This window comes from Hemiscyllium ocellatum, chromosome 1 (assembly GCF_020745735.1).
Source record: "Hemiscyllium ocellatum isolate sHemOce1 chromosome 1, sHemOce1.pat.X.cur, whole genome shotgun sequence".
NCBI classification, from domain to species: domain Eukaryota; kingdom Metazoa; phylum Chordata; class Chondrichthyes; order Orectolobiformes; family Hemiscylliidae; genus Hemiscyllium; species Hemiscyllium ocellatum.
The window spans coordinates 9,458,711-9,475,991 of NC_083401.1; the positions used below are offsets into that span (position 1 = coordinate 9,458,711).

Sequence of the window (17,281 nt, forward strand, 5' to 3'; positions counted from 1 at the left end):
AAGGTCAGCCCTCAGCCTCTGACGCTCCAGGGAAAACAGCCCCAGCCTGTTCAGCCTCTCCCTGTAGCTCAGATCCTCCAACCCTGGCAACTTCCTTGTAAATCTTTTCTGAACCTTTTCAAGTTTCACAACATCTTTCCGATAGGAAGGAGACCAGAATTGCACACAATATTCCAACAGTGGCCTAACCAATGTCCTGTATAGCTGCAACATGACCTCCCAACCCCTGTATGCAATTCTCTGACCAATAAAGGAAAGCATACCAAACGCCTTCTTCACTATCCTATCTACCTGCAACTCCACTTTCAAGGAGCTATGAACCTGCACTCCAAGGTCTCTTTGTTCAGCAACACTCCCTAGGACCTTACCATTAAGTGTATAAGTCCTGCTAAGATTTGCTTTCCCAAAATGCAGCACCTCGCATTTATCTGAATTAAACTCCATCTGCCACTTCTCAGCCCATTGGCCCATCTGGTCCAGATCCTGTTGTAATCTGAGGTAACCCTCTTCGCTGTCCAATACACCTCCAATTTTGGTGTCATCTGCAAACTTACTAACTGTACCTCTTATGCTCACATCCAAATCATTTATGTAAATGACAAAAAGTCGAGGATCCAGCATCGATCCTTGTGGCACTCCACTGGTCACAGGCCTCCAATCTGAAAAACAACCCTCCACCACAACCCTCTGTCTTCTACCTTTGAGCCAGTTCTGTATCCAAATGGCTAGTTCTCCCTGTATTCCATGAGATCTAACCTTGCTAATCAGTCTCCCATGGGGAACCTTGTTGAATGCCTTACTGAAGTCCATATAGATCACATCTACTGCTCTGCCCTCATCAATCGTCTTTGTTACTTCTTCAAATAACTCAATCAAGTTTGTGAGACATGATTTCCCATGCACACAGCCATGTTGACTATCCCTAATCAGTCCTTGCCTTTCCAAATACATGTACATCCTGTCATCTTGCCCACCACTGACATCAGGCTCAATGGTCTATAGTTCCCTGGCTTGTCCTTACCGCCCTTCTTAAACAGTGGCACCACCTTAGCCAACCTCCAGTCTTCCGAAACCTCACCTGTGACTATCGATGATACAAATATCTCAGCAAGAGGCCCAGCAATCACTTCTCTAGCTTCCCACAGAGTTCTCAGGTACACCTGATCAGGTCCTGGGGATTTATCCACCTTTAACCGTTTCAAGACATCCAGCATTTCCTCCTCTGTAATCTGGACATTTTGCAAGATGTCTCCATCTATTTCCCTACAGTCTATATCTTCCATATCCTTTTCCACAGTAAACACTGATGCAAAATACTCGTTTAGTATCTTCCCCATGTTTCTGTAACTGCTATGATATCCCAATCCCATGTTCCTAACCATGCCCCGAGTTCATCTGCCTTCCCTGTTAGGCCTCTTACATTGAAATAAATGCAGTTTAGTTTATTAGTCCTACCTTGGCCCTGCCTGCCCTGACTGTTTGACTCACTTCTGTTCTCAGCTGTACCAGTCACTGGTGAGGTCAGCATTTATTACCCATCCCAGAGGGCAGTTACAAGCCAAGCACATTGCAGTGGGTCTGGAGTCACATGGAGGCCAGACCAGATAAGGACGATAGTTTCCCTCCCTGATGGTCATGAGTGAACCAGATGGGAATTCTTTTTGATGCTCAGGAATGATTTTTATAGTTATCAACAGACAAATAATTCCCGATGGATAAGGAATTCACCTGGACTGGGGACTAATAGATGAGTAAAAATACCACTAGGCCATCACTCCCTATAGACAGGTTAGCAATCTACCGACAGCAGGTGGACAGCAGTGGCTCAAGAGGGGAGCTCACCCTCCCCCCATCCCCCCACCTTCTCAAGGGCAACTAGGGACGGGTCCAATAGACTGCAGGAAGGAAGGAGGAACGCAGACAAGGGGAAAACGGTCAACGGAAAACGTACTGAGGAGTGAGGGTCAGCATCAGCACGCCGATGTAACGATGTTTCGCTTCAGACCCAAACCAGGACTCTGTAAACAAAAAGCCGGTGTCACTCAAACTGTGTAACCAATCACAGACCATTACACAATCCATTGCAGCCAATCACTTTACACAGCTGACTGGTCGCTAATTCTCTACAATACACTGAGCTGACTGGTCCCTATCTCTCTCTAACACACTGAGCTGACCGGTCCCTATCTCTCGCTAACACACTGAGCTGACCGGTCCCTATCTCTCTCTAACACACTGAGCTGACCGGTCCCTATCTCTCTCTAACACACTGAGCTGACTGGTCTGTACCTCTCTCTAACACACTGAGCTGACCGGTCCCTATCTCTCTCTAACACACTGAGCTGACCGGTCCCTATCTCTCTCTAACACACTGAGCTGACCGGTCCCTATCTCTCTCTAACACACTGAGCTGACCGGTCCCTATCTCTCTCTAACACACTGAGCTGACCGGTCCCTATCTCTCTCTAACACTGAGCTGACCGGTCCCTATCTCTCTCTAACACACTGAGCTGACCGGTCCCTATCTCTCTCTAACACACTGAGCTGACCGGTCCCTATCTCTCTCTATAATACACTGAGCTGACCGGTCCCTATCTCTCTCTAACACACTGAGCTGACCGGTCCCTATCTCTCTCTAACACACTGAGCTGACCGGTCCCTAACTCTCTCTAACACACTGAGCTGACCGGTCCCTATCTCTCTCTAACACACTGAGCTGACCAGTCCCTATCTCTCTCTAACACACTGAGCTGACCGGTCCCTATCTCTCTCTAACACACTGAGCTGACCGGTCCCTATCTCTCTCTAACACACTGAGCTGACCGGTCCCTATCTCTCTATAACACACTGAGCTGACCGGTCCCTATCTCTCTCTAACACACTGAGCTGACCAGTTCCTATCGCTCTCTAACACACTGAGCTGACCGGTCCCTATCTCTCTCTAACACACTGAGCTGACCGGTCCCTATTGGTCCCTGTTGGATTAACAGTGTAATGTGCGTTTACTCTGTTTGGCTTGTACGAGGAACTGCCGCAGTCTGTCTGATGGAATTGCGAAGGAGATTCCTGCTGTCACCTTCATGGTATTAATTCCAATCACCTCACCATCCTGTGAACAGAAGAGAGTGTGTGTTCACCACCTGCTGGACTGACCTTCCCACTCCCGACCAACTCTGGCCCTGTTGCCCATCCCCACCCACCCTCCCCCTCCCACCTCCTCACCCTCACCCTCCCTCCCACTGGTACCACGTCTACCCTCTCCCCCATCTCTGGCCCACGGCCCACGCCTCCCACTGGTGAGGGTGAAAGGAGGGGTCAAGAGCAAGGCTATAACTTACCAAGTTGACCAGAGGGCCTCCAGAATTTCCGAACTGGAAGAGAATGAGAGAGAGAGGATTGAGTGACAGGAAGCTGTGCAGAAACATTATCCTCTGGTGTGAATACAGGGGACGTTCATGAGAACAATCACAGCAATGAAAGGCTTAACATATGAGGAACGTCTGAGGACTCTGGCTCTATACTCGATGGAGGCCAAAGTGAGGACTGCAGATGCTGGAGATCAGAGTCAAGATTAGATCAGTGCTGGAAAAGCACAGCAGGTCAGGCTGCATCCGAGAAGCAGGGAAATTGACGTTTCAGGCAAAAGCCCTCCATCAGGAATGAGGCTGGGAGCCTTCGGGGTGGAGAGATAAAATCTACACTCGCTGGAGTTTAAAAGGATGAGGGGAGATCCAGTTGAAACATATGGATTACTGAACGGCCAGGACAGAGTGGATGCTGGGGAGATGTTTCTGTTGGTAAGGGAACAGCCACCGCATTGGGGGTTTTCCAATAGCAGTGGGGAGATTGAAGATCGCATAGGCGGGAAGATTCTAGAACAATGCAGAGGTAGCTGGGTTGTTGTTTTGGGTGATTTCAACTTTCCCAATATCGACTGGAACCTCCTTCGTGCAGATTGTTTGGATGGAGCCGTTTTTGTCAGGTGTGTTCAGGAGGGCTTCCTTACTCAGTATGTAGACAAACCGACGAGGGGAGAGGCCATTTTGGATTTGGTGCTCGGCAATGAGCCAGGACGGATGTTAGATATCACGGAGGGAGAACACTTTGGTGACAGTGACCACAACTGCCTCACATTTAGCATAGCCTTGGAGAGGGAAAGGAGCAGTTACCGAGGGAAGATATTTAATTGGGGAAAAGGAAATTATGACGCTATCAGACAGGAGTTGGGAAGTACAGACTGGGAGCAATTGTTCCACAGAAAGGGCACAGCAGACACGTGGAGACTGTTTAAGGAGCAGTTGTTGTGAGTGATGCACAAATTTGTCCCTCTGAGACAGGTAAGGAGGGGTGAGATTAAGGAACCTTGGATGACAAGAACAGAGGAGCTTCTCATCAAAAGGAAGAAAGCAGCTCACATAAGGTAGAGGAAGCAAGGATCTAGCACAGCTTTAGAGGATTACAGGCTTGCTAGAAAGGAGCTCAGAAATGGACTGAGGAGAGCCAAGAGGGGGCACGAAAGAGGCTTGGCAGGAAGGATTAGGGAGAACCCAAAGGCATTTTACTCATACGTGAGGAATAAGAGAATGTTCAGGGAGAAGGTAGGGCCGATCAGGGATAGCGTAGGGAACTTGTGCGGGGAGTCTGAGCAGATGGGGAAACCCTAAATGAGTTTTTTGCTTCGGTTTTCACCAAGGAAAGGGACCTTGTTATAAATGAAAACTTAGAGGAACAGATCAAGACCGATGAAGTTGATGTGCTGGAAATTTTGGAAAACATTAAGATTGATAAGTCCAGGGCCAGACCAGATTTATCCCAGACTGCTCTGGGAAGTGAGACAGGAGGTTGCTAAGCTGCTGGTGAGGATCTTTGCCCCCTCACTCTCCACAGGAGTCGTACTGGAGGATTGGAAGGAGGCGAATGTTGTTCCTCTTTACAAGAGGGGAATAGGGAAATCCCTGGCAATTCCAGACCAGTCAGTCTGATGTCTGTGGTCAGCAAGGTTTTGGAAAGAATTCTGAGGGATAGGATTTGTGACTATTTGGCAAAACGTAGTGTGATTGAAGGCAGTCAGCATGGCTTTGTGAGGGGCAGGTCATGTCTCACAAATCTTACTGAGTTCTTTGAGGAGGTGACAAGACAGGTCGACGACAGTCAAGCAGAGGATGTGGTGTATATGGATTTCAGCAAGGCACTTGATAGGGTTCCCCATGGTAGGCTAATTCATAAAGTCAGGAAGTATGGGATACAGGGAGATTTGGCTATCTGGATTCAGAATTGGCTGGCTGACAGAAGGCAGAGAGTGGTTGTAGATGGATTATAAAGCGCAGTGCACACCCTTCGGCCCTCAATGTTGCACCGCCCTGTCATACCAATCTGAAGCCCATCTAACCTACACCATTCCACGTACATCCATATGCTTGTCCAATGATGACTTAAATGTCCTTAAACTTGGTGAATCTACGACCGTTTGCAGGCAAAGCATTCCATACCCTTACTACTCTCGGAGTAAAGAAGCTACCTCTGACATCTGTCCTATATCTATCCCCCCTCAATTTAAAGCTATGCCCCCTCTTGCTCGCCGTCACCATACCTGGAAAAAGGCTCTCCCTGTCCACTCTATCTAACCCTCTGATTATCTTATATGTCTCTGTTAAGTCACCTCTCAACCTTCTTCTCTCCAACGAAAACAGCCTCAAGTCTCTCAGCCTTTCCTCGTAAGACCTTCCCTCCATACCAGGGAACATCCTAGTAAATCTCCTCTGCACTCTTTCCACATCCTTCTTATAATGCGGTGAGCATGTAGATGGAAAGTATTCTGCCTGGAGGTCAGTGTTGAGTGGGGTCCCACAGGGCTCTGTTCTTGGGCCTTTGCTCTTCATAGTTTTTATAAATGACTTGGATGAGGAGGTTGCGGGGTGGGTTAGTAAATTTGCAGATGACACAAAGGTTGGAGATGTTGTCGATAGTATCGAGGGTTACTGCAGGCTGAGTGCGACATAGACAGGCTGAGAAATGGCAGATGGAGTTCAACCTGGATAAACGAGGTGTTAAAACAAAAATATCCTTGTATTTTCCCAGACTGTGCGGTAACAAGATCCCACTATCACAGCACGAAGAGAAAAGAGAACGATGAAGGAGTTGAGGTTCAGTTCGCAGACACCCTGTTTGATGTAATGGTGCAGGAAAAACCTGACCAGGCAGAGGGTCAGACAGAAGTGTTGACTCCTGGAAGGCTAAGGGACTTGCAACAGAAAGACGAGACAATAAATGATATATATGTTAATGTGTACTCAGAGAAAGAAGCAGAGAATATTCCAGAGGGTTATTATCTGAACGATAGAATCCTATGATGGAAATGGAGATCACGGCAGGTTAATGCAGAGGAGAAAGGGACTGAAGTGCACCAGATTGTGTTCCCAGTAACATACAGACAGGAGGTGTTACGGGTAGCACATGAACTACCTGTAGGAGCTCACCTAGGGGTACGAAAGACTCAGGCTAAGGTACAGAAACATTTCTATTGATGTGGTTAACTTTTGCTGTATGTGTCATACATGCCAAATGGTGGTAAGCTACAGGCGGTAATAAAACCAACACTTTTATTACCAGTCCCCGTATTTGAAGAACCTGTCACATGGGTTATGATTGATTCTGTAGGTCCCCTCCCGGGAACTAAAACTGGGAACCAGTACTTGTTTACCATAATGGATGTGTCTCCCAGATTTCCCGGAGGCAATTCCAACACGGAGTATCAAGGCAAAAAGGGTGGGAGAGGAGTTAGTAGCTTTCTTCACATGCTATGGGCTACCCAGAGAGATTCAGACAGACCAAGGGTCATATTTTACTGCTGGGCTGTTTAAGGAGGTTATGGATAGCTTAGATATACAGTATTTTAAATCCAGTGTGGATCATCCCGACTCCCAGGGAGCTTTGGAAAGGTGATATCAGACCTTGAAGACCATGCTGAGAGCGTACTGTCAGGATTACCTGAATGATTGGGATAAAGGTATCCCATTCGTATTGTTTACCATTAGAGATGCCCCAAATGAATCTACTCAGTTCCCTCCCTTTGAGTTAATATTCAGGCATGAAGTGAGAGACCCTTTAAAATTAATTAAAGAAAAATCAACAGGACCAAAGTTGGAGATTTCACACTCAGATTATGTATCAGAGGTGAGGGAGAGATTAAATCGAGTAGGTGAGTTAGCGAAACAGCACCTAAAAAGCGCACAGTGTAGAATGAAGCAGGTGGCAGATAAAAACTCTGAGACTTGGACATTTGCTGGAGGGGATAACACGTTAGTATATTACCGGTGATAGGAGATCCCTCCAAAGCCAGGGTTGGTGGTCCCTATCAAATTAAGAAAAGGTTGAGTTAGGTGGACTATCTGGTAAAGATGGCAGATGGGAAAAACCTTAAGGGGTATGTCATGTGAACATGTTGAAACCATGTTATACGAGAGAGGAAGAACTGGAGAAACAGGTGCTAGTTACTGCCCTGCGGAGTGAGGAATAAGTTCCAGATGGTGTGTGGATTTTGATGATCCTCAAAATAGATTAAAAAATGAAGAGGTCCTTGAGGAGTGGGATAGGTTAGTAAGCTATCTGTCTCAGGAGCATGAAACAGAGTTGAAAGGTTTGTTACTGCAGTATAAGGACATATGTAAGAATCAGATGGGGAGGACATATGCCATTGTTCATGAAGTACACGTAGGGAATACTGCTCCGATAAAACAACACCCCTGTCAGCTTAATCCTTTCAAAGCCAGGCAGGTCCACACGGAGGTGGAGTCCATACTTAATGGGGACATCATTGAACCAAGCCAGACCAAGTGGAGTTCATTGCTCATCTTAGTTCCCAAACCGGATAGGACTCAACGATTCTGTGTGGATTATTGGAAGCTCAACACCGTCACAAAATCAGACTCATATCCAATTCCTAGATGGGAGGACTGTATCGAGAAAGTTGGACAAGCCAGTTATATCACCAAGTTGGAATTAATGCGTGGTTACTGGCAGGTACCATTATCAGAGACGGCAAAATAAATTTCTGCATCTGTAACCCCAAATGGGCTATATCAGTTTAAAGTGATGTCCTTTGGGATGAAGAACGCGGCCACCACATTCCAAAAACTCATGAACAGCATTGTGGCTGGGTTATCAAACTGTGCAGTCTGTTTGGACAATGTAGTGATCTTTACTAAGTCCTGGAAAGATCACATGGTACAGTTGGCAGAGCTGTTTGAATGACTACGAGAAACAAAACTGGTGATAAACTTAAATAAAACTGAAGTTGCAAAGGCAGAAGTGACGTTCTTGGGACATGAGGAATGTTTGAGGGCTCTGGGTCTATAGTCGGTGGAGTTTAGAATGATGCGGGTGGATTCTAATTGAAACTTACCGAATACTGACTGGCCTGGACAGAGTAAATGTTGGGAAGATGTTTCCATTGGTGGGAGAGACAAGGACCCGAGGGCACAGCCTTAGAGTAAAGGGAAGACCTTTTAGAACAGAGATAAGGAGAAACTTCTTTGGCCAGGGAGTGGGGAATCTGTGGAATTCACTGCCACAGAAATCTGTGGAAGCCCGGTCAGTGAGTATATTTGAGAGAGAGAGAGACCGGTCCTTGAGTATCAGGGGATCAAGAGTCATGGGGAGAAAGTGGGAGAATGGGGTCTTTCAATGCTTTCAGAGATCCAGCCTCCACAACACTCTGAGTTAGAAACCTCCAGGCAATCAGTCACCTCAGGTAGGAGATATTCCTTCACATCTCAGATTTAAATGAGTATCCCTTTATTCTGTAACTGTGCCCTCTAGTTCAAAGGTCCCCCACTAATATGGAATCACCTTAATATCCACGCTATCAAGCCCCTTCAGAATGCTGTATGTTTCAATCCATTCACCTGTTGATAGTCTAAACATGATGTCGCTGTTCTGGATAAATCAAAGGAGTGAATGAATTTCTTCTGAACTGCCTCTACTCCCAGGGCGTTCTTTCTTAAATGTGGGGACCAAAACTGTCCACTGTACTCCAAACACAGCCTCACTAACACCGTGACTTCCCTGGTTTTAAACTCAAAGTCTGCTGCTCTTCCCTGGAGTCTCCCACAGTTTAAGTAACAGTTCCGACCAAAGTGTATGACTTCACAACTTTCCGACATTATACTCCGGGTATCAGCTTTTTGTCCAATCACTGAATCTTTCGGTATCCCCTAGCCCTTATATTCTCAGGCTCTCATCACATCATACCCTTCCTAACTTTCACACTTTCTCACAGGCTGAGGAACACTAACATATTGGGTGTTTCTCTATCTATCCTCACCCCTCTGTCTCTCTTATTCACCACAGTTACATGGGGATACATCACAAAACAAAACATGAAAAGGAAAATACAAGTGAATCAATCAATGCAGGACTTGACTCACTCCGACCTCCAGCATTTGTTGCCTTCGGTAAATAAATCAATGATTATTTTTCATCAAATGAAATTCAGCAAAGATTCCACACCCACTTCTATCTTGAACAACAACATGGGAACACCAACCTCCAAGACACTGCCCATCCTGACTTGGAAATATATCGCCGTTCCTTCCTTGTCGCTGGGTCAGAATCCTGGAATTCCCTCCCTCAGGGCATTGTGGGTAAGCCCACAGCACATGGACTGCAGCGGTTCAAGATGGCAGCTCACCCCCACCTTCTCAAGGGGCAACTAGGGACAGGTAATAAATACTGGGCCCGGCCAATAATGCCCATGCCCCATGACCAAATTAAACATAAGAGAAGTAGGCCTGAGTAAATTGCTGAAGTAAGGGACTGACAGGGTTCTGATGAACTTCACCCAGAGCTCCTAATAGAAATGGCCAGTGAGATAGCGAATGCATTGTTTTAAGTTCTCCAAAACCCCTCTGAGTTCGGGGAAAGTGCTGTTAAAATGGAGGTGAACGTAACTCCGTAAATCAAAAACAGAAGGAAGCAGAAAGTAGAAAGCGGCCAGTTAGTTCAATGCGTGTTAGAAACCATTCATGATGTTATAACAGGGCACTCGGTTATGTTCAAGGTAATCAGGCAGAGTTAACATCGGACAGTACAGCACAGGGACAGGCCCTTCGGCCCACCATGTCTATACTGACCATGACTGCAAATGTGTTGCTGGTCAAAGCACAGCAGGTTAGGCAGCATCTCAGGAATAGAGAATTCGACGTTTCGAGCATAAGCCCCACTATACTGACCATGATGCCATTCTAGACTAATCCCACCTGCCCGCACATGCTCTGTATCCCTCTATTCCTTACCTGATCACCCGTCTGTATAGAAACCTCTTAAATGTTGCTATCAGACCTGCTCCCACATGTTCCCCCAGCAACGTGTTTCAGACACCTACCACACACTGTGTAAAAAAACTTGTCTCAGTCCTCTCCTTTAAACTCCCCCTCCCTCTTAGATCTAGTATTTAACATTTCCAGCCTGGGTTAAAGGCTCCATCTCCCCACCCTCCCCATGGCCTCTCCCAATTTCCAATATTTCTGTCAGGCCGCCCCTCGGCCTCCACCCCCTAATCAAAACAATCCAAGTCTGTCTTCCTTCCCTTCACAGCTCATACCCCCCAATCCAGGTAACATCCTGGTAAACCTCTTCTGCACCCTTTCCAAAGCCTCCACATCTGTCCTGTAGTGTGGCAAACATAACTGCGCACAACGCTCCTAACGTGGCCTCACCAAAGTCTTACACGACTGCAAAATGGCTTCCCAACTTTTATACTCAATGCCCTGACCGCTGAGAACAGGAATGCGGTCTGCCTTCCCTCCCACTCGTTCCAGGGAGCTGGGGTCTTGCAACCCCGGGATCCCTCTGGAAATCAGTGCCCAAAACATGGTTAGAGAAAAGGGGAAAATGTGTTGCTGGTTAAAGCACAGCAGCTCAGGCAGCATCCAAGGAACAGGAAATTCGACGTTTCGGGCACAAGCCCTTCATCAGGAATGAGGAGAGTGTGCCAGGCAGGCTGAGATAAAAGGTAGGGAGGAGGGACTTGGGGGAGGGGCGATGGAGATGCGATAGGTGGAAGGAGGTCAAGGTGAGGGTGATAGGCCGGAGTAGGGTGGGGGCGGAGAGGTCAGGAAGAGGATTGCAGGTTAGGAGGGCGGTGCTGAGTTGAGGGAACCGACTGAGACAAGGTGGGGGGAGGGGAAATGAGGAAACTGGAGATATCTGAGTTTATCTCACTGCACCCCCCCAGGTCATCTCCTCTGCACAGAAGCTCTTCAGCCACGTTCTCAAACAGACTCGCTATCACAGCCACATCTCCTTCCTCAGCACCTGCCTACGGAACCGACTGATTCCACACGGAGTCTGAATGAATTCAGATTTCTCCAGCTTCCTCATTTCCCCTCCCCCCACCTTGTCTCAGTCGGTTCCCTCAACTCAGCACCGCCCTCCTAACCTGCAATCCTCTTCCTGACCTCTCCGCCCCCACCCCACTCCGGCCTATCACCCTCACCTTGACCTCCTTCCACCTATCCCACCTCCATCGCCCCTCCCCCTAGTCCCTCCTCCCTACCTTTTATCTTAGCCTGCCTGGCACACTCTCCTCATTCCTGATGAAGGGCTTATGCCCGAAACATCGAATCTCCTGTTCCTTGGATGCTGCCTGACCTGCTGCGCTTTAACCAGCAACACATTTTCAGCTCTGATCTCCAGCATCTGCAGACCTCACTTTTTACACTTAGAGAAAAGGGAAACCCGGATTAATCATTTAACTGGAATGCTATGAGGAGACAGCACATGCTGTGGATATTGGAATCCAGTGAATGGACTGCACTGAGATTTCCAAAAGGCATTTGAGAGAGTGCCACTTCAAAGGGGTAGAATATTGGCGTGGACAGAAGACAGGCTGGCTAACAGAAAACAGAGAGTGGGAATGGATGGATCGGTTTCAGGCCGACGGGATGGAGAGTGATGAGTCACAGCTGGATCTCCACCCAATCAAATGGAGCATTGACGTTAAACATCTGCAGCAGTTCTAGGAGGGGACTCAACAGCAACCTCTCAAGGGCAATTACAGAGGGGCAATAAATACTTGTCGAGCCAAGATGCTCACATCCCACATCCAGCTTGGAAACTGTGTCCACACCCACACACCCAGCGCACTCACATCAATGGAAGCATCGGTCTGAATATATTCCATGTCCGAATGAGCCATTCCAAGCTCCTGACTCCCTCGCTGCACAGAGCTGACAATCCCAGAGGTGATCGTGTTCTGGAGGGCAAAGGGACTGCCCATAGCAACAACAAACTCGCCATGTCTGACCTCAGAGGACACACCCAGCGGCAGGGTTGGGAGAGGGGCCTAAAACAGGAGATTATACAGTCAGCATCGAGGCGTGGCCCCAGCAAGTACAAACCCGACACGCAGATCACCCTCAGCACAGTGAACACACACAGTATTACCCTGAGAAAGCACCCTGGTACTGGGGAGAATGCATCCCCCCCCCAACACATCCCGGTCTCAGGGTGAATCCCCCTCCTCCTTGCACCCGGTCTCGGGGTGATGTGCCCCTTCCCACACCCCCTGATATTGGGCTGTATCTCCCCCCACCCCCTCCTGGTCTTGGGCTATATCTCTCTATCCCCACAACTACCACCACCCCCACCCCCGTCTCGGGGTGATGTTCCCCCTCAGCCCCCCCCCCGATCTTGGGCTGTTTATCTCCCTCCCCACCCCCCACCCCTCCCCCGGTATCAGACTGTATCTCCCCCTCCCCACACACCCCCTCCGGTATCAGGCTGTATCTCCCCCTCCCCACACCCCCCCCCTCCGGTATCAGGCTGTATCTCCCCCCTCCCCACACCCCCTGATCTCGGGGCTGTACCCCTCCCTCCCCACCCCCAGTGTGTTGGTTTCAGGCCGTGATGCTGCTGGTGGTTACCTTGGGGTTGATCTTGATGGTGGCAATGTCTGCGACCTGGTCAATGGCCTGAACAGAAGCTTCGTACATCTCTCCGTTGGCCAGCTTCACCCGCACCCTTCTCTTGTTGGCCACCACATGGGCATTGGTCACAATCAGCCCGTCCTCCGTCACAGCAAAGCCAGAGCCATTCGAAATGGGCATTTCCCGCCCACTGAACGGGTGCCTGGGGAGGAAGGACACCGGCTCTGGCACAGCAGGTACAGCTTGTTGTGGTCTGTCTGACAGTCTACCCATCCCTCGGCACGTACACTCCACCCCAAAGGAGCAAGCCCCCCAGCCTTCCCCACTCCTCAATCACTCAATCACATTCCCTTCAAGCAATCCTCCATCCAACCAAGGGCCATTCCTCTCCTCCTCAACCATTCAGCCCATCAACACTGCTTCCCCCATTCAATGAAATCACGACTGATCTGATCATCCTCACCTCCACTTAGCTCCCTTTTCCCCTCACCCTTGATTCCCTCACTGATGAGCCAGCCTGGATTATACGGAATGACCATACCCTTCACAGCCCTCTGCGGTTACCTTTCCACGGATTCATTCCCCTCACGAGAAATTCCTCCTCCCCTCTGTCTTAAATGTAATCCCTTATCCTGAGCCGACACCCTGGGGTCCCAGACTCTCCCACAAGGGGAAACATCCGTACCACGCCCACCTTGTCAAGTCCCTTAACAATCTGGTATTTTTCAATAAAATCACCTCTCATTCCTCTAAACGCCAATGAGTACAGAGCCAACCTCCCAACACAGGACAGTGCCTGTCGACCTGGTCTCAGTCCGAGTGAACCTTCTGTGGAAGTCCTCTACTCTCAGTCAGTCAGAATCATACAGCACAGTAACAGACCCTTCAGTCCAACCCGCCCATGCCAAGCAGATATCCCAACCTCATCTAGACCCACTTGGCCCAAATCCCTCCAAACCCTTCCTGTTCATGTATCCATCCAGATACCTTTTAAATGCTGTAATTGTACCAGCCTCCGTCACTTCCTCTGGCTGCTCATTCCATACACGTACCACCCTCTGTGTGAAAACATTGCCCCTGAGGTCACTTTTAAATCTTTCCCCTCTCACCCTAAACCTATGCCTGGACTCCCCTATTCTGGGGGAAAAAAATACCACAGCTATTCACCCTGTCTATTCCCCTCACGATTTTATAAACCTCTAGAAGGTCATCCCTCAGCCTCCTATGTTTCAGGGAAAAAGATTCCCATCCTATCCAGCCTTTCCTTACAACTCTAAACATTCCAATTATGGCAACATGCCTGTAAATCATTTTTGCACCATCTCTACTTTAATAACATCCTTCCCATAGCAGGGTGACCAGAACTATACGCTGGGCTCCAAATGTGGCCTGACCAACATCATGTACAGCTGTAACAAGATGCTCCAACTCCTGTACTCAGTGCACCTACCGAGGAGGGCAAACATGCCAACTGCCTTCTTCCCCACCCTGTCCAACTGGGATACAACTTTCAGGGAACCATGTACCTTCATCCTGAGATCCCTCTGTTTGGCAACACTTCCTTGGGCCCTACCATTAACTGTACAAACCATCCCAAACTGCAACACTGCGCATTGATCTGCATTAACCTCCACCTGCCATTCCTCGGCCCACTGTCCCAGTTGATCTCGATCCCATTTTAATCTGAAATAACCTTCTTGGCTGTCCCTGCCACCAACGAATCTGATGTCATTAGCAAAAGTGCTAACCCTGCCTTCTGTATTTTCATCTAAATCTTTGACACAAATGACAGAAAAAGCAGTGGACCCAGCACCGATCCTTGTAGCACACCACTGGTCACGGGCCTCCAGTCTGAACAGCCATCTCTCTATAATCCCCCTTTCTCAACCACCTCTATTAACCCCCCTCACTCTCTAACTCCCCCCCTCCTTCTCTAATCCCCCTCCCTCTCTCTAACTCCCCCTCTCTCCCTCCCACCCCACTCTCTAACTCCCCCCTCTCTCCCTCCCACCCCACTCTCTCACCCCCCCCTCTCCCTCCCACCCCACTCTCTCACCCCCCCTCTCTCCCTCCCACCCCACTCTCTCACCCCCCCTCTCTCCCTCCCACCCCACTCTCTCACCCCCCTCTCTCCCTCCCACCCCACTCTCTCACCCCCCCTCTCTCCCTAACTCCCCCCCCACCGCCCCCTCTCTATCCCCCCTACCTCCTCCCTTTCTAATGCCCCCTCCCTCTCTCTAACCCTCCCTCCCTAACACCCCTCGCTCACTCCAACCCCACCCCAACTCCCCCTCCCACCTCCCTCTCCCTCTCTAACTCCCCCTCCTATCCCTCTAAACTCCCACCCCTCGGGGTAAGTCCCCCCCCCCCCGGGGTAAGTTCCTCCCCCTCTTCCCCCCCCCCGGGGTAAGTACCTCCCTCTCCCCCCCCCCCGGGGTAAGTCCCCCCCCCCCGGGGTAAGTCCCCCCCCCCCCGGGGTAAGTTCCTCCCCCTCTTCCCCCCCCCCCGGGGTAAGTACCTCCCCCTCTCCCCCCCCCCCCGGGGTAAGTCCCCCCCCCCCGGGGTAAGTACCTCCCCCTCTCCCCCCCCCCCGGGGTAAGTCCCCCCCCCCCCGGGGTAAGTTCCTCCCCCTCTTTCCCCCCCCCCCCCGGGGTAAGTACCTCCCCAGGATCTCGATGTAAACCACCGCGGGGCCTGTTTTCTCCACAACGTCGGCGATAAAGTTGAACCTGAACCGAGGACTGTCCGGGGGGACGGGCCGAGCGGCCTGGACCCGGGGGAGGGAGAGGCCGGAGAGGCCTGAGAGGGGCCCCGACCCCCGCGGCCCCCGCTCCCGCTCCCGGGCCCGCCACAGGAGCAGCGCCGCGGCCGCGGAGCCCAGGCCCAGGGCCCAGCAGCCCCTGGAGTGAGAGCCGGCGCCCGCACCGGGCTCCTCCTGTGCCCTCGGGCCGCTGGCCAGTGCCCGGAGTCCGGGCGGTCCCCCGCGGCCTCTCCCTGAGACCGAGGCCCCGAGCCGCCGGAGAGCGCGGGCCATGGGCGCCGCCATCTTGGAAACAACAACAAACTTTATTAACACCGCCCGGGCTAAAGGTCAAAGGGCAGGCTCAAGGTCAGAGAACTGTCCCAGGCTCAGGGGAAAAGGGCAGGGTCAGGCTCAGTGTCAGGGTCAGGGTCAGGGTCAGAGGGCAGGCTCAGTGTCAGGGTCAGAGGGCAGTGTCAGGGTCAGAGGGCAGGCTCAGTGTCAGAGGGCAGGCTCAGTGTCAGGGTCAGGGTCAGAGGGCAGGCTCAGTGTCAGAGGGTAGGCTCAATGTCAGGGTCAGAGGGCAGGCTCAGTGTCAGAGGGTAGGCTCAATGTCAGGGTCAGAGGGCAGGCTCAGTGTCAGGGTCAGAGGGTAGGCTCAATGTCAGGGTCAGAGGGCAGGCTCAGTGTCAGGGTCAGAGGGCAGGCTCAGTGTCAGAGGGTAGGCTCAGTGTCAGTGTCAGGGTCAGAGGGCAGGCTCAGTGTCAGAGGGTAGGCTCAATGTCAGGGTCAGTGGGCTTGCTCAGTGTCAGGGTCAGAGGGCAGGCTCAGTGTCAGGGTCAGTGGGCAGGCTCAGTGTCAGGGTCAGAGGGCAGTGTCAGGGTCAGAGGGCAGGCTCAGTGTCAGGGTCAGGGAGAGGAGGCGATGGTTCCCTGCCCCATCTCTTTCACGTTCCAGACCGACACTCCCACCTGGACTGCGATCTCCTGTTCACTCTCAGAATATTATTTTAATCCCTCTCACAATTTGATCATCATTAACCAGCCCAGTGTTTATTACACGCCCCTAATCCTACAGTCACAGAGCTATACAGACCCTTCGGTCCAACACATCCATGCTAGCCAGATATCCAACAGGTTTATGTGTTGTGTGATTTTTAACTTTGTCCATCGCAGTCCAACAGCTGCACCTCTAAATTAATCTAGACCCATTTGCCAGCATTTGGCCCATATCCCTCCAAACCCTTCCTATTCATATACCCATCCAAATGCCTTTTAAATGTAGTAATTGTACCAGCCTCCACCACTTCCTCTGGCAGCTCATCCAGTAAATGCACCACCCTCTGCATGAAAACGGTGCCCCTTAGGCCCCTTTTAAATCTTTCCCCTTTCACCTTAAACCTATGCCCTCTAGTTCTGGACTCCGCCCAACCTGGGGTAAAGTTGCCCCTTGAGAAGGTGGGGGTGAGCTGCTTTGTTGAGCCACTGCAGTCCATGTGCTGTGGGTTGACCCACAATGCCCTGAGGGAGGGAATTCTAGGTTTTTGACCTAGCAACAGTGAAGGAATGGCGATATAGTTCCAGGTCAGTATGGTGAGTGGCTTGGAGGGAAACTT

General features: G+C 50.4%; 1 protein-coding gene across 1 annotated transcript in view; it reads right to left on the bottom strand.

Annotated features, from left to right (window-relative positions):
- The window catches only part of LOC132822081 (serine protease HTRA2, mitochondrial-like), an 18,120-nt gene extending 2,126 nt beyond the window's left edge, over nt 1-15,994 (bottom strand). The window contains exons 1-6 of the mRNA XM_060835144.1: nt 15,587-15,994; nt 12,924-13,128; nt 12,149-12,343; nt 3,339-3,371; nt 3,007-3,109; nt 1,952-2,018 (exon numbers count right to left, since the gene is read on the bottom strand). Of these exons, the coding sequence (XP_060691127.1) occupies nt 1,952-2,018; nt 3,007-3,109; nt 3,339-3,371; nt 12,149-12,343; nt 12,924-13,128; nt 15,587-15,972 (989 nt within the window). The 5' untranslated portion in view covers nt 15,973-15,994. The remainder of the gene's footprint in view (nt 1-1,951; nt 2,019-3,006; nt 3,110-3,338; nt 3,372-12,148; nt 12,344-12,923; nt 13,129-15,586) is intronic.
- Between the last annotated feature and the right edge of the window lie 1,287 nt (nt 15,995-17,281).